This window comes from Platalea leucorodia (genome assembly GCF_965183815.1).
Source record: "Platalea leucorodia genome assembly, contig: HAP1_HAP1_SCAFFOLD_24, whole genome shotgun sequence".
Taxonomy (NCBI): domain Eukaryota; kingdom Metazoa; phylum Chordata; class Aves; order Pelecaniformes; family Threskiornithidae; genus Platalea; species Platalea leucorodia.
The window spans coordinates 979,588-1,000,643 of NW_028121458.1; the positions used below are offsets into that span (position 1 = coordinate 979,588).

Consider the following 21,056-nt stretch of genomic DNA (forward strand, 5'->3'; position numbering starts at 1 on the left):
ATTCCCATGACCCCACTGCTGCAGAGCAGGGCTGACTCCTCAGCAAATAGCGGGCAAGGGCCCTGCTCCTCATGGCACATTCTGCCAGCACCAACCAGAGCTCCAGCCACGGAGCTGAAGAAGGTCTCCTGGAAAATGAAAAAGGGGTGTGTGCAGCAGGAGCAGAGTCTATGGAAAATGGCTTTGATTTTCTCAGAGAAGTCTCTGCTAACTTACTTTCCTCCTTGAACAGGTCCACATGCCTAGAAAGGGAAAATGTCCAACAGCAGCTCCATCACTCAGTTCCTCCTCCTGGCATTCGCAGACACGCGGGACCTGCAGCTCTTGCACTTCTGGCTCTTCCTGGCCATCTACCTGGCTGCCCTCCTGGCCAACGGCCTCATCATCACTGCCATAGCCTGCGACCACCGCCTCCACACCCCCATGTACTTCTTCCTCCTCAACCTCTCCCTCATTGACTTGGGCTCCATCTCCGCCACTCTCCCAAACTCCATGGCCAATTCCCTGTGGGACACCAGGGCCATCTCCTACTTGGGATGTGCTGCACAGCTCTTTTTCTTTCTCCTCTTTATCACATCAGAGTATTCTCTGCTTACTATCATGGCCTATGACCGCTACGTGGCCATCTGCAAACCCCTGCACTACGGGACCCTCCTGGGCAGCAGAGCTTGTGTCCGCATGGCAGCAGCTGCCTGGGGCACTGGGTTTCTCAACTCTCTCTTGCACACTGCCAATACATTTTCCCTACCCCTCTGCCAAGGCAATGTCCTGGACCAGTTCTTCTGTGAAATCCCCCACATCCTCAAGCTCTCCTGCTCACATGCCTACCTCAGGGAAGTGGGGCTTATTGTGGTTAGTGCCTGTGTAGTCTTTGGGTGTTTTGTTTTCCTTGTGGTGTCCTATGTGCAGATCTTCAGGGCCGTGCTGAGGATCCCCTCTGATCAGGGACGGCACAAAGCCTTTTCCACGTGCCTCCCCCACCTGGCCGTGATCTCCCTCTTTGTCAGCACTGCCATGTTTGCCTACCTGAAGCCCCCCTCCATTTCCTCCCCAATTCTTGACTTAGTGGTGGCAGTGCTGTACACCGTGGTGCCTCCAGCAGTGAACCCCCTTATCTACAGCATGAGGAACCAGGAGCTCAAGGACGCCCTATGGAAACTGGTCCAATGGACGCTGTTTCACCAACAATAACCTGCCTCCCTTTCTCTGCATATTTCCCAGAGTTTATCTTAGGCCACGAGTGTGCTTTTTTCTCTCGTGATAATCCTGATTATAGAGAATTTGCTGGGTTCATACTACTTGTCTTGAGGCTTGATCTTATTGGTGGTGACTCTTGCACAACACTGTGCCAGATGTGGCATGCCCAATAGCAGCTCTTCAATAAAATGGAATCTCCCTGGTCCAGAGACTGAAGGCTGGGCTCTTCCTCCAAAGTTGTTTCCAAAAATTTGTCTGAGGAATTGGTGTATTAAAGAGTCTGTTCTCCTTCTGTTCTCAATGTTTTTGGGGTTAAGCTCATGGTACTATTGAATTCCATGGGACCAAATGTTCTGAATCTAAAAGTTCTCGTCTCGGTTTCCAATAGCGGGGGTGATGGTCCATGAGCTCCCCATTCTCTCCTCAGGTTTCTTCATGTATGACAGGACTGATGGCATATACCAGACTCCCTGGAAATGAATTTAGAGAGGAGAGGAGAGGAGAGGAGAGGAGAGGAGAGGAGAGGAGAGGAGAGGAGAGGAGAGGAGAGGAGAGGAGAGGAGAGGAGAGGAGAGGAGAGGAGAGGAGAGGAGAGGAGAGGAGAGGAGAGGAGAGGAGAGGAGAGGAGAGGAGAGGAGAGGAGAGGAGAGGAGAGGAGAGGAGAGGAGAGGAGAGGAGAGGAGAGGAGAGGAGAGGGGACTCACCACTTTCCCTGGGGTTGGAATGAATGGAGGCTCAGAAGGTGAAACACCCTCAATGGTGAAGTCCTCCAAAATTAAAGCACTAAATCGATGTATCCATAAACAAGGACTCTGCAGTGCCATGGGAGTCAGTGGGGACTCAGAATCCAGAGGGAAGGGAGACTGGAGAGATTCGGGAGCTGCCTGAGGAGGCCCAGGGTTAGGACTGCTGTGCTCTTCTGAGGAGTGGGGATGATGCGGAGCCTGAACCCCCCTCTCTGCCCCCCAGGAGCTGCTGTGCCCTTCAGAGGGGCTGGGGCTGTGGGGAGAGTGCCCAGAGCTCTGCAGCACCCTGCGGTGGGCACTGCCGTGGGGCCAGCCCAGACTGGGCTGCTCTGCTGGGCTGGGCTGGGGAGGGGGCAGGGGACGTGTGGAGAGGTGGGAAGGGGCTGGGCTGGGCTGGGAAGTGCCCGGGAGAGGAAAGCCCCAGTGTAGAGCTAAGCTGTGTGAGTGTGCAGGGTGGGGGCCCCCAGCAGGGTGCTGACAGTGCAGAGTCAGGCATCATGGTGAAGGAGGCAAGGCACCAAAGGTGCAGAAGAGAGGGGCCAGGTCTGTGCCATGTTCCCTGGAGATGCTGGGAAAGCTTCCCTGGGAGAACTGTCCCAGATCAGTGCTGCACACCGGCCATTTCCATCTCTGGCCATACACCCCAGCCCTGAGCAGGGACTTTTGCTGCATGGTTATAGTGAGGTGGGGGTTGGTCTCTTCTCCCAAGTAACAAGTGATAGGACAAGAGGAAACGGCCTCAAGTTGTGCCAGGGGAGGTTTAGGTTGGATATATTAGGAAAAACTTCTTCACTGAAAGAGTAGTCAGGCACTGGAACAGGCTGCCCAGGGAAGTGGTTGAGTCCCCATCCCTGGAGGTAGACGTGGTGCTTAGGGACATGGTTTAGTGGTGGACTTGGCAGTGTTAGGTTAACGGTTGGACTTGATGATCTTAAGGGTCTTTTCCAATTTCCAATTTCTGTCCCAGGCAAAGACCTGTTCACTTCCCGAGGATCAATTTGATTTATTGCCAATTAAAAAAGATTTGGATTGTGAGAAACAATGGCAAAAATATTAAAGACCATTCCCCTCACACTTTCTCCCAGGCTCAAATTACTCCATTGTTCCCAATTCTTCTACCCACCCCAGCCCCAAGAAGAGCAGAGGGGATGGTGAAGAGGGGGTTAAAAGTCAGTAAAGAACATCTCTGCTGCTCCTTCCTCCTCACACGTCTCCCCTGCTCCAGTGTCGGTCCTCTCCATGGGATCCCACTGTATTTGCAGTCAAGGCTAGGTGGTGTTCCTTTCTTTCTGTCTCACTTTTCTCCTTTATACTGACAGAATCATGAAAAATGCTGAGCTTGGAAGGGACGTCTGGAAATCATGTAGTTCAACACCCAAGCTGAGAAAGGGTCAGCTAGAGCAGGTTGCTCAGGACCTTGTCTAGCTGGGTTGGGAATACCTCAGTGGATGGAGAATCTACAGCCTCTCTGGGCAACCTGTTCCAGTGTTTGATCACCCTCACTGTCAAAAAGTGCTTTCTTGGCTTCAGATGGAATTTTCTATACATTAATAAGATCCCTCCATGCTTTTTTCTCCAGACTGAACAGTCCCACATCTCTCAGCCTTTCCCCCTATGAAAGATGCTGCAGTCCTTTAAACCACCTTTGTGGCCCTTTGTCGGACTTCCTGCAGTAAGTAAGTCAACAAGTTTTTTTTACTGGAAGCCCAGCACTGGACGCAGCACTCCAGATGGGGCCTCACCAGTTACTGAGAAGAAGTGAAGGGTCACCTCCCTCCATCTGCCAGCAAGGCTTTTCCTAATGCAGCCCAGGAGGCTGTTGGCCTTTGCCACGGGGGTGCATTGATGGCTCATACTCAGCTGCTTCTCCTCTGGGACGCCAAGGTCCTTCTCTGCAGAGCTGCTATCATCTGGCCAGTTGGCCCCCAGCATGATCTCCGCAGTGTGGCTGGATCACAGGCTGCCCTCCCCCAGGGACTTTCTCAGCAGCACCTTGTCCTTCTTGCAGATCAGCTCCACCTCTGGCACAGGCCCCACGGTGCTGCAGAGTCACCTGGCACAGCAAAGCCCTCTCCTGCCAGGGCTGCACAGCCCAGGCCTCTTGCTCTCTGCCCTTGGGGACTGCAGCTTTTGCTCTCCGTGGGGGAACCTCATCCATCATTATGGCACCACCTGCCACCCACTCCAGCATGCCTCTGCTGGGAAGCCAAGCCTTGCCACACACGGGCTCCCACCTCTGGGGACCAGGTTTCCATGTGACAAGTCTGCCCTTGGCCCTGGTGCCACGTCTGAGGTGCTGCAGCCCAAACGGGCACCAAAGCCCACAGCCTGGGGCACAGAGAGCAGGAGCCCCGTGTGCCATCACGGAGCTGTGACATCAGGGGAATAACAGCTGAGGTGGGGAAGGACAGCTCCCATGGCTTTTGTGGTTGCTGGAGATACAGCGTCTTGAGGAGAGACTGAGAGGGGAGATGAGAAGTGGGGGATGCCTTGTGTGATGTGAGGGCAGCTCAGATATATGGAGGGTCTCTATGGGACATGTTACAGGTCAGATGGTGCCTTGTGTGTTGGTCAGCTTCTGAATGGGCCACCCACTCTTCTGCTCACCTGGGTCTAGTACTCCCAAAAGAGGAAGAGCTGGTCAGGCATGTGAAGACCTGAAGGCTGCAGTGGCCATGAGACTGTGGTCTCCAGATCCCCAGGGACATGGGGAAGGAGAGGAGCAGAGAGCAGACCCTGTGAATCACGGAATGAGAATTTAGCCTCCTGTGGGCACTGGCAGGTGGGATCCCATGGGGGCATTGTCAGGGCCCTGAGAGCACCCATAGACCTTCACAGCCCTGACCAGCATTACCTGCGGCTTCCACCCCCACCTCTGTCCATGGGCCCTGGAGAACATTTATGCCCAGCTGGATCTATGCTGTAGGTGTACGGGTCTCCAGACACGGCTTGTTGAGTCAGACTTGCAGACTCACTTCCCAGTTTGATTCTTTATGGGGTGTACAATGGAATGGCACTGTAGCCCTCCAAGTGCCAGACCCCAGCTAATTCACAGAGGCCTACACTCTTTTGGCTGCCTTTCCTCCCATCCCTTGGTCAGGCTTTGGGAGGAGAGGAAGGCAAAGCAGGTGAGGTTTCTGGGTGCTGTCACGTCCCACCTGGGGAGGAGGGGGGAGGAGTGACAAAGATTCGCAAATCCTCTCGGTGTGGATTAAGGTGGGCCAACACTCAAGGTCCGTACACAAACACCAGCTTTAATAGAAAGCTTCTATAGAGACAAATATTGAGTACAAATATTCGATACCCACCAACCCTCACAGTTATATTCACCCCAGCTATGCGGTTTTACAGAAAATCAAGGTAGGCTATGCAGTACTTGACTTCAATTTAACAACTTTAACAACTTAATCGCCTTAGGAAAAGTGAAAAAGAGAGGGAGAGAGAGAGAGAGAGAGAGAAAGAGAATCACCAGTCCTGGATCCAGCGTTGGTCCTGCCAACAAGGGTATTCGGTGAGGGAAGGAAAAGAGTGAGGAGAAGTGAAGGTTCTTATAGAGATGTTGATTCTGCGCAGGATGCTCGGTGATAATAATTCCACAAATCGCGCACGCACGAGCATGAGCACGAACGTAAACACGAGTACCGGTACACACACGAGCACACACACACACACAAACTGTAGCACATTTATCGGGCTACATTATTAGTATAAACCCGCCTAAATTTACACTTATTGGTTAGTGATTAACATTCCGTATACTATTGGTTTACTGTATTTAAATTAGCCTCGCTTGCTATGTAAATTAGCACGCATGCTCCTTTCAGGTGTGGGGGGGCAAGTCTTTTCGGTCCTGAATTGAGTCGGTGGTCGTGATCTCCCCTCGCCACATTTACCTTTCACCTACTTTCTGCAGTTTTATCTTCTTTGGCCACTGTCCAGTCTTTGGTGCCAAGATGCTCACTTTTGTCGGCTTGTTAGCTCTTCTTCAAGGTTAGAGCTGTTAGTTTTCCACAGTTTGTTATCTTTTAGCTCCCTCCCAAATTCCTTTCTCAAGGCACAAGTGGTTAGTAGTTTTGCTAATTGGAAGATTACATCAGCGACCAGTCAAACCAAGAGGAGCGATACCAGGGCTGTCCCCCAGGCAGTAGGGGTGTGGGGGGGATAAGACGCTTCACAGACCATGGGGAATGGGGCCGAGGCAAGGCTGCCCTGTCTCCACAGGGCTCCCTCCCTCACCCTCACTCCAGGGTACTGTCCGGTCCTGGGTCCTAGCGACCGTCGCTCTGCATTGTGGTTTTAGCACCAGGCTGTTTGAGACATCTTGTTCTTTTACATTAGCAGTTCTCTACACCACCCCGTGGCTCAAACAGTGGTGCAATTCGAGTTCCGTATTTTACATCTTCATCTTCGGTGGTTATTTGAATATAGCGGACAGAAGGAGAAAGAGAGGACAGGAGTTTAGAAATCATACACCTAACTACTGCAAGGCCTATTACCACTGACAGAAATATCGTTAAAATCATAATACCAATATCTACAAGCCATTTTCCCCACCCCGTGAGTCCAAGAGACTTCAGGAGAGAGTTGAACCAGGGTCCAGGGCTCCAGCCGTTAAACCGGTCCTTTGGTTGCATTGCTCGGAAAAGTTCTCCAGTCTGCTCAGATACCTCTCTCATCTTCTTTCGTGCTTCTTCTATGGTGGTAGTTGCGTTGTGAATGGTGAGACAGCATTCTCCATCGGTGAGATTCAACATTCCACATACTCCCTGCTCTTTTAACAATAGCATATCTAAAGCTAATCTGTTTTGTAAAGTCATTTTAGACACCTGTTGGACTTGCAAATTTAGTTCCCCAAAAGCATGTCTGGTCCAATTACTCAAAACGTGTGCTTGCCAGGTTAGGTTTTCTAAGACAAACTGGTGTCTTTTAAGGGTTACGTATGGAGTAAATATATTTTCTAACATCAAAGATGTTGTCATGCCCCAGGTGTAATAATCAGGTATTCGGACTCCCTGCACTGCCCATTCTGGTGCAGTCTGAGGTGCCTGAACGTCCCGTTTCCTCCGGTTATATTCGGGGTTGTTAAAGCCAAATGTTTTGGAGGGGCACATTGATGGAACACCGATGGTGCAGCGTAAACCTGCCATTTCATATACATGCAGGTGTGAGTACATTTTCCCATCTGAACATGCCCAGAGGGTACCCTGAGGGGCTGGATACTTAGCAGTGGAGCATGTTGATGGGTCATGGGGTTCGGTTATTGCAACTCCTTCTTCCCACGCAAAATTCCGCTTTGCCTCGGGGGTAAGCGTGACTCCACATTTAATCGCAATTTCTGGATTAGTAATGGTTCCATTACACATGGGATCTCCACGTTTAAACCCTGTTACCGGAAAACCCCAACAAATGCACATATCCCGAATAAAGACTCGCAGTTCGGGGATATACCATGTTTCTATGGGGTCCCACGTTAGCAATCCACAACTAACTGTTCGTGAACACGTCATTAGAGGGGTATCCTCATAGGGTAGGGGATTTATTTCTTGTGCATCAATTGTACTATCTGGGTTGGACAAAAAATGCTTAAGGGACCAAGCATATTCATAACGAGAGCGGCTATGGTGAGCATAGCCACCCCGTTTGTTAGGAATCTGAATACACCAACCCGGGGAAAACGGGACATTATATTCATGTTGCAAGGGTTCACCGTGAGAGGGAGGGTCCCACCAACGTACAAGATTGCAAGGGATCTCCACCTCCCGGGGACACCATGTCCAATTCAGTACAAGATTACAAGGGATCTCCACCTCCCGGGGACACAATGTCCAATTTTTTCGGGCTGCAAGGGTGGCACTCATAGTTCCCCTGCAGAGCTGTTGCTTCCAACAGGTGGCATTCCACATATCTCTCCAGGGTATATTAACCGGAAATCGATAGGCCACTGGAGAGGGTTGGTACCAAGTTGTCCCGCTATACTCTTGGAATGGGAGTGAGTCAGTTCCCCACAAACATTTTCCTTTCCAGTGTGTATTTTGAATACATTTTTGGTTTAATGTTTCTAGCTTTGAATTTAGAATTCGTGAGAAATTTAACCAAATGATGGCGAATTTAAAGCCCTCCGACGCGGATGTGGGGAGGTCTACACAAAGACCTTGGTCTGTTCGATTCCAGATCCGGATGAAACCTGTAATTAGTTCCCATGCCAAATTGGGTTGGTTATTCAAATTCCCAGTTGACTGAGACAAGACTATACATGCACAAAGTAAGAATATAAACTTCTCCCACACCATTTATCCCTAGTAAAGAAGAAAAATATGCTTAATAAAATCAGACCAACAACACAAAAAATGACCCATCCAACAACAGAAAACATAAGTCCCACGGTGAGCTTCTGACAACCTGTAAAACATATACATAAAGATGAACAATGATTAATAGGATGGGACAATCCATCGGGTATGAATTCGGTGATTCTTCCCGCGGGCGTCAGTAGCTTCCCAGGTATACATTCCAAGAAGTTTCGTTAAAACCAGTGGAACTGTACCCACAGTGGGAAGCTCCACCAGCACGGGTTGTCCTGGGTAATGACGTGTGTGAATGGGGTCCTTGGTTCCTCTTCTTCCTGGGAGTATGGTGGGAGGTTGGGGACAGAAAGCGGTGAGTCGTGGACATCCATTTATCCCCCAGCGACTGTTCACTTTATAAACTGCATCCGGCAGTCTCTCTGCCCACCTAGGATCGTGAGGCCTCAGGGCACGTTTCAAAAGCCCATTTGTGCGTTCAACAATTCCATTCGCTTGAGGGTGATAAGGGGTGTGGAAGATCCACTGAATCCCTTCTCTCTGCGCCCACTCCTTAACTATTCCTGCAGTAAAATGACTTCCGTTATCTGATTGGATCGATTGGGGCTTGGGTAGGTAACTGAACCAGAGTTTTAAACCTTTTACTGTGCTTTCCCCAGTAGCTCGCTGCACCGCTTCTGCTTGTGTCAGTCCTGATACCACTTCTACCCCTACTAATACATACCTTTTCCCATTTGAAAGTCGAAAGGGACCGATATAATCTACTTGCCATGTCTCCCACAGCCACTTCTTATCTCGTAAGTGTAAGGGTGGGTCTTTCAAAGGGTCATGTTCTAATCGTATACGGCATTGACTACAAGCAGAAATGATCCTGTTACACAGTTCTCGGGTTACCGGCCAGCCCCTGCCGCCGGCTTCTTTGAAGAGGTCTTTAACCCCTGAATGGCCGCGTTTCACATGTAACCACTCTAACAGATGTTCCCATTTCTCCCCTTCACTTTCTACAGCTATATTTGCTAGGCGGGTCAGCGAGTCTACTTGGTTGTTCAGAAGGTGAGCTGGATTGTCTCCTGCTTGATGTGCAGCAACCCATCCTACCAGAAAGGATTTTTGTTTGGAAATATTCAGAATTTCTTCCCACTTTTCCCGCTGCCATACTGGTATTCGGTTTACCTCCCATCCATTTTGTTCCCAAAAAGGGAGCCACTCTGTACAGCCCTTGAACACAGCATATGAGTCTGTATAAATATATACTGGTTCTCTGGTCTCAGCTTCCCTGATGACCACACTCCACACAGCAACTAATTCACCCACTTGGGCGCTTCCCTCACCCTCCGTTATGATTTGGTCCCCAGAGTCAACATGTAATGCTACTGCTCGGTACTTCCACACCTTTCCCTCCCTCCTAGAGGATGCGTCAGTGAACCATACATTTTTCAGATGGGGCTCAAATGGAGGAGCAGGTTTTATGCATGAGGGAGGGGGTTCTGTGTCTGGGTGATCGGTGGGTGGATCTTGTATTTGGAGTATTTTGGGGGTTCCTTCCTCTATTTTCCGTGTGTGGTAATAGTGATCCAACTGCGCATACCACTTCCTTACTGTTTCTCGCTGTGCCACCCCAATGGGAGGTGGGGTTCCAGACAACACTGGCTTCAAAACCTTAAAGGGCCCTCGTAAGATGATTGGTTGCTGCCGTATGATTCTTTCGGCTTCCTGCAACGCTAGACTAACCACAAAAAGGCCCTTCTCCCAAACTGAGTAACGTTTTTCTGCATCTTTAAAACTACGTGAGTAGAATCCTATGGGACGAGTTGGACCTTCAGGCCCACGTTGCCACATATGTATGGATAGCCCGTGAATTGCAAAACCCCATTCAATGTGGAGTGGATCTGTTGGGTGTATTGGCCCTAAAGCCTGATACATGCCTGCTTCAAAAATCAACAACTTTAAGGCTTCTTCATGGATAGGGGTCCAATCCCAGGTGACTCTTTTGCGTGTTAGATCATATAAGGGACGGGCTATGATAGAAAAATCTGGAATGTGTTTTCTCCAAAATACCAGCAGTCCTAGGGCATGTTGCAGTTCTTTTTTATTACCAGGCATTTTTACTTGTTCAAGAGCAGTTAGAGTTTCAGGGGGAATGCACGCCATTCCTCCCCTCCACCAAATGCCTAGGAATTTTACCTCGGAAGAGGGAAGCTGTACCTTTTCTGCTGGGATTTGGAGTCCTAAATTCTCTAGGTGATTGATTATCTCCGTCTGGGTCTGTCCTACTGCAGCAGCATCAGGGCCGCCTATCAACACATCATCGATGTATTGATATACCTTGACGCCCTCTCCAGGAGTGACTTGAGCAAGCTCTTGTGCTAGAGCGTAGTGCGCAATGGTCGGTGAATGACGGTATCCCTGGGGAAGACGTGTGAAAGTGAATTGCACACCCTCCCACGTGAAGGCAAAGCGGTCTCTGTCAGCTTCCTGTAAGGGAACCATAAAAAACATATCCTTCACGTCAATGGTTGCTAAAATCTGATGTGCTTGCTCCTGTATGGTCGCGAGCAATTCGGCTATGTTAGGCACCGCAGCCGTCAAGGGGCCTGTGTTGGCATTTAGGCGCCGATAGTCAATTGTTAGTCGCCATTTTCCATTTGGTTTGCGGACTGGCCATACTGGGGAGTTGTAAGGTGAGTGAGTTGGGATAATTATCCCTTGCTCTCGCAACTCCATTATCACAGGGGTTATACCCTCCCGAGCCCCTAAGGGAAGAGGGTACGGTTTGACATTAACAATTTTGGAAGGAGGGAGCACGGGTGCCGATTGTAGAAGTCTTATAGAAACCATGGGGAGTCCGAATTTCCACTCCCTTCCTTTTGAGTCTGTCCATGCTCTCCCCTTCAATAAATCAAGTCCTAAAATGTTCATAGGCAAAGTACCCAATATCATCGTGGTCTCAACAGGAGACGTGTCTCCCGGTAATCAGCATCTGACTCGAGCCGTTGGCTGTGGCTTAGAGTTTCCAAAAGCATCTGTGACCCAAATTTGTTTTTTATCAGCAACTATGCCATTGCGATTAGCAACATCCGCCCGAAGTGCTGATATCTGAGCACCCGTGTCAACTAAGAAAGTAACTGGGGTTTTAAAGGGACCAAGGGGAAAAGTAATTAACAGGTCCCCTTTATTATTTTCTGTGAGCCTTCTCAAATGGACCCACTGACCGTCCCCCGGCTCACTTACTGGGGACGGCGTGTCCAGTTTTCCGTCCCAAGATCAATCAAATCCTTTTCAGGGGCGTTAGGTACCTTAGAGGTAACTCCCGCAATGTCATTAGATCGGGGCTCCGCCCTCATACTCTCTCGAGCGTGCTGGTCAATTCGGAGGGGTACTTTCTGTTTGTTTTTCCACGCTCGAATGAGCTTCTCTAAGGTTATGGTAGGCATACCATCCATTAACTCCCGGGGAATCCCCTTCTCGATTCCCTCCGCCCACAATAGGTTTCTCCTCACCCCTGAGGCCTGAGGAGGGGGCCGATTTTCTCGCTGTTCCATTCTCCTTACAGCAGTTCTTGATTTTATAGCCCCCCTAGTGAGACCTATTCTCCTACCATAATTTATCAGTTCCTGGGCTACCTCCCCCCAAGTCATGGCCCCTCTCTCTCGTTGGTCTCGTCTCCCTCCTCCCCTCGGAGCCAGGATATCCCTTAGACGGTCCTGCAGCTGTACTGCGTACAGCTTCAGTGAGTCCGGAAGACCCCGGATCAGGGGAGTCATTCTATCAGGGTGTGCATTTAACAACATCGGGGAAGGCTGTTGAGGGACTAAACGCCTGTCATGCATCAACTGGAGGCAAGCAGCCTTTTGTAAGCTTTCGGTTAAGTGATTTATATCAGGGGTCTCAATATATGCCGGGTCTCCTCGTTCCAGGGGGTCTAAACCTCCTGCCCAATATGCGGCTCGTTGAGTTAACGACCATGGCTCTCTTTGATCATCAGTGGTTAAAAATACACCGGGCCCCCAGTATCCCTGTGCCTCATCTTCTGACAATAAAATTCGGTCTCCGCCAGACAATGACACCCTCCATACATACTCAGTCTCAGATTCTTGAGCCCGTCTAGTATATTTTTCCTGGATTTTTGTTAGTTCGGTTGCCGAATACGGCACCATCCGGGTGGTGACTTGCGGAGCTCCTCCACCTTGGCCTTCGGTGGTCTCCATTTTGATTAATGGTCTCAGAATTGCCTGCTCTTTTTCGGCTTCAGGGTAAAAAATTTCTTGACTAATTTCCAATTCCTTGAGCGGGTATAGAGGTTTTGAATTGGATGCCGACTTTTCGGCTGACTTTGCCGAACTTGAAAATCCCGGCTCACTATCCGGAATTGAGTCACAATCTGTTTGATTGTAAACCCCCCGCTCATTCTCTACTAATTCAGACCGTAAGATTTTTTCTCGGTCCAATGCATCCGCTAGAGCCGCGCAAGCCCTCTGAGTGGCATTACGCTCCACAGTTAGCTGTTTCTGTAAGCTCTCCAGCTGTTTTTGTAAACTCTTGCTTTTCTCACGTTCTGCTGTTAATTGGCCCTGTAAAGACCTAATTGTATCTCCTTCCGCCTGCCTCGCCAAATGCCTTTCCTTTTGTGCCACCGTCAGCGCAGCTCCTAATACAGCACACACCAGAGCCTTTCCTTTACCCGCTCGCCACTTCTGCTCCTTCGCAAGGGTAACTATACGATTTACTACTGTCTCAGGGTCGTGCCAATTATCATGAGCCCAAGCTATTCCAGGTGGCGTAGGGCACGCTTTGTACTCCTTCAACTTCTCAAAGATTGGGGAGCAGTCAAGCATCGACATTTCCCGGGCAGTCATGACTTGCCACTGCTCGAACCTCTCCCGGCCTATGGCTGAGAGGTCACTTCCCGATTCTCCCTGTCCGTGTTCACCGGATGGAGAATCGGTATCCCCTTAGGACCTTCCAACACCGAGGGGATCCTGTCCGTGACGCCAATTTAAAAAATGTCACGTCCCACCTGGGGAGGAGGGGGGAGGAGTGACAAAGATTCGCAAATCCTCTCGGTGTGGATTAAGGTGGGCCAACACTCAAGGTCCGTACACAAACACCAGCTTTAATAGAAAGCTTCTATAGAGACAAATATTGAGTACAAATATTCGATACCCACCAACCCTCACAGTTATATTCACCCCAGCTATGCGGTTTTACAGAAAATCAAGGTAGGCTATGCAGTACTTGACTTCAATTTAACAACTTTAACAACTTAATCGCCTTAGGAAAAGTGAAAAAGAGAGGGAGAGAGAGAGAGAGAGAGAGAAAGAGAATCACCAGTCCTGGATCCAGCGTTGGTCCTGCCAACAAGGGTATTCGGTGAGGGAAGGAAAAGAGTGAGGAGAAGTGAAGGTTCTTATAGAGATGTTGATTCTGCGCAGGATGCTCGGTGATAATAATTCCACAAATCGCGCACGCACGAGCATGAGCACGAACGTAAACACGAGTACCGGTACACACACGAGCACACACACACACACAAACTGTAGCACATTTATCGGGCTACATTATTAGTATAAACCCGCCTAAATTTACACTTATTGGTTAGTGATTAACATTCCGTATACTATTGGTTTACTGTATTTAAATTAGCCTCGCTTGCTATGTAAATTAGCACGCATGCTCCTTTCAGGTGTGGGGGGGCAAGTCTTTTCGGTCCTGAATTGAGTCGGTGGTCGTGATCTCCCCTCGCCACATTTACCTTTCACCTACTTTCTGCAGTTTTATCTTCTTTGGCCACTGTCCAGTCTTTGGTGCCAAGATGCTCACTTTTGTCGGCTTGTTAGCTCTTCTTCAAGGTTAGAGCTGTTAGTTTTCCACAGTTTGTTATCTTTTAGATCCCTCCCAAATTCCTTTCTCAAGGCACAAGTGGTTAGTAGTTTTGCTAATTGGAAGATTACATCAGCGACCAGTCAAACCAAGAGGAGCGATACCAGGGCTGTCCCCCAGGCAGTAGGTGGGGGGGGGGGATAAGACGCTTCACAGACCATGGGGAATGGGGCCGAGGCAAGGCCCCCTGTCTCCACAGGGCTCCCTCCCTCACCCTCACTCCAGGGTACTGTCCGGTCCTGGGTCCTAGCGACCGTCGCTCTGCATTGTGGTTTTAGCACCAGGCTGTTTGAGACATCTTGTTCTTTTACATTAGCAGTTCTCTACAGGTGCCAGTGACTGAAATGGGGGAGCAGATCCCTCACACGTGAAATGATCTAAAGGCTATGCTGGTTGAAAACTGTTATCTTCAGCTCCTTTCTTGGAGGCCTGAAATCTTCTACAGGAACCTGGAAGCTCTGAGATCCCTCCATCTCCCTCTCTTTTAGCAATTAAGTAAACAGTACCCAAGTCTCCTGGTTTCAGCTGGATTAGAGTTAATTTTCTTCCTAGTAGCTGGCAGAGTGCTGTGTTTTGGATTTAGGATGAGAATAATGCTGAGAACACACTGACGTTTTAGCTGTGGCTAAGTAGTCCTTACATTAGTCAAGGAGTTTTCAGCTTCCCATGCTCTGCCAGGTGCACAAGAAGCTGGGAGGGAGCACAGCCAGGACAGCTGAGCCAACCTGGCCAAAAGCCTGTTCCATACCATATGACGTCATGCTCAGTATATAAACTGGAGGGAGTCTGCTGGGGGGCAGAGATCGTTGCTGAGGGACGGGCTGGGCATCAGTCAGTGGGTGGTGAGCAATTGCATTGTGCATCACTTGTTTTATATAGTATTCTACTACTACTACTACTACTACTATTATTATTATTATTATCTTATCTTCCTCTGCTGTCCTATTCAACTGTCTTTGTCTCAAACCACGGTTTTTATGTTTTTACCCAATTCTCTCCCCTATCCCACTGCGGGGAGGCGAGTGAGCAAACAGCTGTGTGGTGTTAGCTGCCTGCCCAGTTAAACCACAACAGCCCTTCTTCTCAACCGCTTTAGGTATGTACTTTTGGATGGGGTATCATGCCCTATATTGCAAATACTGATTCAATTGGCATTGCCCAAAGTGGCTACCATGGATGCAGACTGCTCCACTGCAGGTATTTATATTCAGGCAGATGAGTGCTTTTGTTGTTGTTACTGTTATTGTTGTTGCAGATACTGGTATGGTTGGGGAAATCACACAAACACTTGAAGGGTAATGGAAGGATTGCCATCTTAGTGGCCCTCCAGTGAAGTGGCTCCTCTTTGCCCATGTCTCACTGTCATTGCACAGGCTCTAAACCTGGGCAAGGATTCTGGATGCGGTGTAAAAAGTGCCAAGCGGAGGGGGAGAATCACTTCTTCTGGCTGTGGCCCTGCTCACACAGCCCAGGATCCTCTGCTGGCTCATGTTTTGCCTAAGGAAACTCAAGGACCACCAGCGCCTTCTCCACAGAGCTGCTGCCCAGCCACGCAGCCCCTGGCCTCTGTCGCTGCAGCCTGTAACTCCCCTGCTCAGCCCTTGGGCCTTTTTAGAAGATGTATGCAAGATTTGCCTTTGGCTTTCTCCAGTCATGATGGCCTTCCAGAATGTAGCAGAGCAGCCCTGCTATGGCATCGGCCTGGTCTCTCAACAGCCACAGCCTTGGATTCATCCCATCTGGTCCAAGGGACTATGAAGGGCTGACCTTCCCTAAGTAACCCCTGACTTGATCTCCACCCACTGCTGCATTTCACCTGGGGTTCTGCCTCTTAGGCACACGGAACTGGGAGACCTTGCTGGTGAAGACAAAGGCCAAGAGTGCCGCACACCTATCTACGCCTACCTAACTCAATTCAGCAGTGGCCACATGTTGACTTCATTTCTTCTTTAACTGTTCCCGAAGTGGTAACATTGTGCCCTTGAACTCCCTTGCAAGTGTCAACTCTACGGGAGCTCTGGCTTTCCTAAAACCAACCATATTTCTGAATTCCTCCTTTGTTTCAATCCTTGCATCCACCTCTTGTATGCTGCCTTTTTCTTATGGAGCTTCCCCCATGACTTTCCTGGTTCCCCACGCTTCTCTCCTGAGATCTCTGCTTGTTTTCCTGACTCTTGGTCTGCACACTCTCAGACTTGAAAGACACTGTCCTTGCAGACCAGCTGTACTGAGCTCTGCTGCTCTTCTGTGCTGCTCATAGGGGACCCCCCACTTAAAGTCACAAGACCAGGCCAAAGTCTGCTGCTCTGAGGGCTAGCATCTGCACTCTTCTGTTCTCCTTCCCCCTGGGAGGTGACACCCCACTCTTGCATGGTCACGACAGCCAAGGCTGACACTGGTTTTCACATCCATGGCCAGCTCTGCCTTCTTTGAGAGTAACAGATGCAGATGAGTATCAACATTTTTGGCCAATCTGGCAGCTGTGCTACAAAGTCCTGTGTCCCAAGCTGTGTCCCAAACCCCTCCAAAAACCTCCGGGACTGTTTGCATGCTGTTGTGGTCTCCTTCCAGTGAATGCCAGGGTAATGAAAGTCCACAGGGGGACTTCCATGACTTCTTTGTCTCCCACCACAATGTCACCCTAACCAGTCTCCTCTGACCCTCACCCGCAAGGGCTCACCCAGTTTGTTCATCCCACAGAGGAGCTTCACACATCTAAGCAGCTCCTTCACACTGGGGACACCTCCCTCCTCATCCTTCTGGCCTGTCTCTCCTGGTGATCCTCTACCCACCCATCACAGCACCCCAATCATGTCAGCTGTCCCAATACACCTCAGCTGTTATTCCCTCCAAGTGGGATGAAGAGATTGCATGCAGAGCTCCAGCTCCTCCTGCCTGTGCCCCAGGCTGAGGGCATGGGTGCATGGCTGGGCTGCAGCACCGCAGCTGTGGCACCTTTGGGCTGAGAGCAGACTTGCAAGAGGGAAACCTGCTACCAAGTGCCCAAGACCTCAAGTGTGCAAAGGCTTTGCTTCAGAGCAGACACATGCTGGAGTGGAGAGCAGATGGCAGTGTGAAGAAGAAATGAGGTGCCCACAAAGGTGGCAAACCCTTCTCTCTCCAAGGCCAAAGAGAAACAGAGCTGTTCAGTCTGAGCAGGAGAGGGGTTTGCTGTCTGTGGTGTCTCTGCAGCCTCTGAGGGCTTGTGGTGGAGGTGAATCACAGGAAGGAAGAGATGATGTTGAGAGTGCCCTTGGGTGTGGACATCCTGTGATGATGGAGAGAAGAACCAGCAGAGCCTGAGAGGGAATGCACATGAGTGGGGCCCCTGGTGTGATGTGCTTGGTATTCATGCACTGCCCAGCATCTGCTGGAGAGAGAAGGGACAGACCTCACGTCAGTGCAGTGGTGGGATTCAGACATGGGCCCAAAGGCACCGAATCTGTCTGAGATGGCCTGGGTGGTGCCTGTCACACAATGAGACTGAATGGGGAGGGGGTTCCTGTACAGGCCCTGTGCTGTCCATGTCAGCTGCATGCAGTTGGGCTGGAGCATCCTGGCATCTCACAGAGCTCTACAGGCCTGTATTTGGCTATTAAATTAAGATTCAGCTGTCCTGAATTAGGTCAGACAATGGAGGGATGCACATGAGACAACTGCCAAAGCAGATGTACATAATACAACTGGTGGAGAAGAGAAAGAGAGACTTAGCTCTCCTTGGGCCACGTGACTGCAGTTGGTCAGCTGAAGACCTCTATAGGCTGCCCTGGACATAAGGAACAGTTACAGGTTCAGGTGTCCTACATGTGGGCATCTGCTGTCAATTTACCTGGACAATGGAATTTCCCACCAGCCCCCAAGGTGATGCCCCCAGATGCTGCCCTGTCTCTATGGACTGCTCCATTACAGCTCACAGTGACCAGCATGCATCTTGGTCACCTCTGGCACCTCAAATGTCACCAGGTGTTTGTGTCTGAACAGCTCACTCCTGGTCTCCATCTCCAGTAATTAGCATGGGAGCTGAGACAAGAAGCTCACATGCAGGTGCCTGTTTTGTGCACACCTGAACTATGCAAGAGGAATCCCAGCTCCTGGGGGTTGTGGTCTGCATGGGAGGGAGCTGAGACCCCTTCTAGCCCCAGGACCACAGAGCCAGGATGAGATGCCTCCATTGACTCTGCTGAATCCCTTCCCTCAGCAGGGGTAAAAGAGACCCTTCCCTGTCGCTGTCTGGGTGTCCTGCCTAATGATGGGACAAGAAAACGTGATTATAGGACCTAGCTCTGTCTCTGGTAAGAGAAATTACACTGGTGGGAGTAAGTCTCTCTCCCCAGCTGAGGGAGGGAACATCAGTGGTTGCTCCAGCCTGTTTCACAGCAGGTTCCCCTGGAGGCCCAGGGACACCTGGAGGGAGCCCAGAGGGGCAGAGAAAGTGCTGCCTTGGGCTGGGCCTCTGCTGCTGAGCTGGGCCGGGCTCCTGGGATGGAGGGAGCTCCTGGCAAGTGGGCAGCACCGCAGAGAGACAGCTCTGCCCAGGAGCAGCTCCTCTGCAAAGCGCAGCAGGGCTGAGGGCACTGCCTGCAGGCACTGAGGGGAGAGGAGCCAGGCAGAGAGAGAAGGCAATCTGGAGTGGGAGGAGAGCTGAGTGTTCACTGTGGGAGAAATGCTCACAGCCCTTGACACAGTAAGTCTCTGGGTGCAGGGCAACACAGCTGTGGTTCCTGGAAAGATCTCCTAAAGCTGGCACATAACCCCAGCTTATGCAGTCTGTCAAGAGGGCTCTCAGTGGTTCTCTAGCATAGAGGAGGAGGATGTGTTCCAGAGCGGGGCTTCCCTGCTGCACCATCAGAGGCACAGGGCATGGCGTTTCCCTTCTCCTGGCGACGGCTTCAGAAGTGTGAAGCTGGGTGTGCAGCCAGGGGTGCCCAGGGCCGTCCTTCAGAGCAGGGTCCCCACACCCCAGGGGCTGTGTGTCTGGGGGCAGGGACTGTTCTGCCTGCCAGGGTCAGCACTCAGCCTGCCCAGGGAGCTGCCCATGGCGCTGTGGGGAGAAGCTGTGGGTGGAAGGAGTGACCCCTGGCAGGGCAGGGTCCTTCTGCTGTTGAGAGGGTGCTGTGTGGCTCAGGGCTGCTCCCAGCTCCAGATCATTTCTAAGGCATTTCTGAGGAGACTTTCAAGGGTGACATCAAAGCCACATTTCCCTGAAAGGGAACGAATCTGTGCTTTCAGTTTTCCACTCTTGGTGGTCTGGGTAGGCAGTGGGAGATGGGAATTTATTTCCCCACTCTGGAGAAGGCACTGAGACCCCGGTTCTGGTTAGGACTTTTCTGAGCTGCTTCTGAGCCCCTGCACACACAGAGATGCCCCTGGGCAGTGCCTTGCTGCCGGGAGGGGTCTGCAGGGCAGAGCTGAGGACACAGTGGGTTGGATGGAGTCTGTGAGCACTGACAGGGAGGAGATGTGGGCACAGAGAAACAGCTCCTAGCACTGACAGCTCCAGGCAGCAGATATGGGCAGGGAGTGAGAGGGGAGCTGCTCCCAGAAATGCTGGGGGAAGGAGGATTCAGGCCCCTCCCTGCCATCCCCTGCCATGCCAGACACCTTCTCCGGAGCAAGCCCCTGGTCTCCTCACCCACACAGCAGAGCACTAGGAAAAATGGCATAGATTTTGTTCATAGTAGTCTAATCTAAACATTTGACTGCCTTTTCCTTCATGGACAGTGCTGATGCCCAGCAGAATGAGATGTGCAATGGCAGCTCCATCACCCAGTTCCTCCTCCTGGCATTCACAGACACACGGGAGCTGCAGCTCCTGATCTTCTGGCTGTTCCTGGGCATCTACCTGGCTGCCCTCCTGGGCAACGGACTCATCATCATTGCCGTAGCCTGCGACTACCACCTCCACACCCCCATGTACTTCTTCCTCCTCAGCCTCTCTCTCATAGACCTGGGCTCCATCTCCACCACTGTCCCCAAAGCCCTAGACAATTCCCTGTGGGACACCAGGGCCATCTCCTACTTGGGATGTGCTGCACAGGTCTTTCTGTTAACCTTTTTTATTCTAGCAGAATTGTATGTTCTCACTGTCATGGCCTATGACCGCTACGTGGCCATCTGCAAACCCCTGCACTACGGGACCCTGCTGGGCAGCAGAGCTTGTGTCCACATGGCAGCAGCTGCCTGGGGCACTGGGTTTCTCAATGCTCTGCTGCACACTGCCAATACATTTTCCCTCCCCCTCTGCCAAGGCAATGTCCTGCACCAGTTCTTCTGTGAAATCCCCCAGATCCTCAAGCTCTCCTGCTCACATGCCTGCCTCAGGGAAGTGGGACTCCTTGTGGTTAGTGCCTGTTTAGTCTTTGGGTGTTTTGTTTTCCTTGTGGTGTCCTATGTGCAGATCTTCAGGGCCGTGCTGAGGATCCCCTCTGAGCAGGGACGGCACAAATCCTTTTCCACGTGCCTCCCTCACCTGGCTGTGGTCTCCCTGTTCATCAGCACTGCCATGTTTGCCTATCTGAAGCCCCCCTCCATCTCCTCCCCAGTTCTAAATCTGGTGGTATCTTCTCTGTACTCGGTGGTGCCTCCAGCAGTGAACCCCTTCATCTACAGCCTGAGGAACCAGGAGCTCAAGGATTCCCTGAAGAAACTTATGACTGGATGCTTTTAAGCAGCAATGAACTGCCCATCTTCTTCTCAAATCTCATTGCACTTGTAATGTAACTCATTATAGGCTGACACTGTCTTTGGTACTTTGTTTTTAGCTTTTCTTAGTTGTAATAATGTTGTCCACAAAAAAGTGTCCTTCTTCATCACGCTTCTGTTTCAATATCCACTTGTTTTTTGTGGCCCACGGACTGTGTAAATGAGGATCCATGCTCTCTGTGTGTTTAAACAAAATAAAGGACCCTGCAGTGACTTGTCCGAGATCCTT

General features: G+C 50.7%; 2 protein-coding genes across 2 annotated transcripts; both read left to right on the forward strand.

The window, feature by feature from the left end:
* Nucleotides 1-255: 255 nt before the first annotated feature.
* On the forward strand, nt 256-1,191 carry LOC309603185 (olfactory receptor 14J1-like; the record flags this gene model as incomplete). Its single annotated transcript, XM_082338094.1, has 1 exon — nt 256-1,191. One exon carries the CDS (start codon nt 256-258, stop codon nt 1,189-1,191), a length of 936 nt encoding a protein of 311 aa, XP_082194220.1.
* An 18,677-nt stretch (nt 1,192-19,868) lies between these two features.
* Nucleotides 19,869-20,792, forward strand: LOC309603187 (olfactory receptor 14A16-like; the record flags this gene model as incomplete). The annotated part of the gene is made up of 1 exon (XM_082338095.1): nt 19,869-20,792. The coding sequence occupies one exon, from the start codon at nt 19,869-19,871 to the stop codon at nt 20,790-20,792; it is 924 nt and encodes a 307-aa protein (XP_082194221.1).
* Between the last annotated feature and the right edge of the window lie 264 nt (nt 20,793-21,056).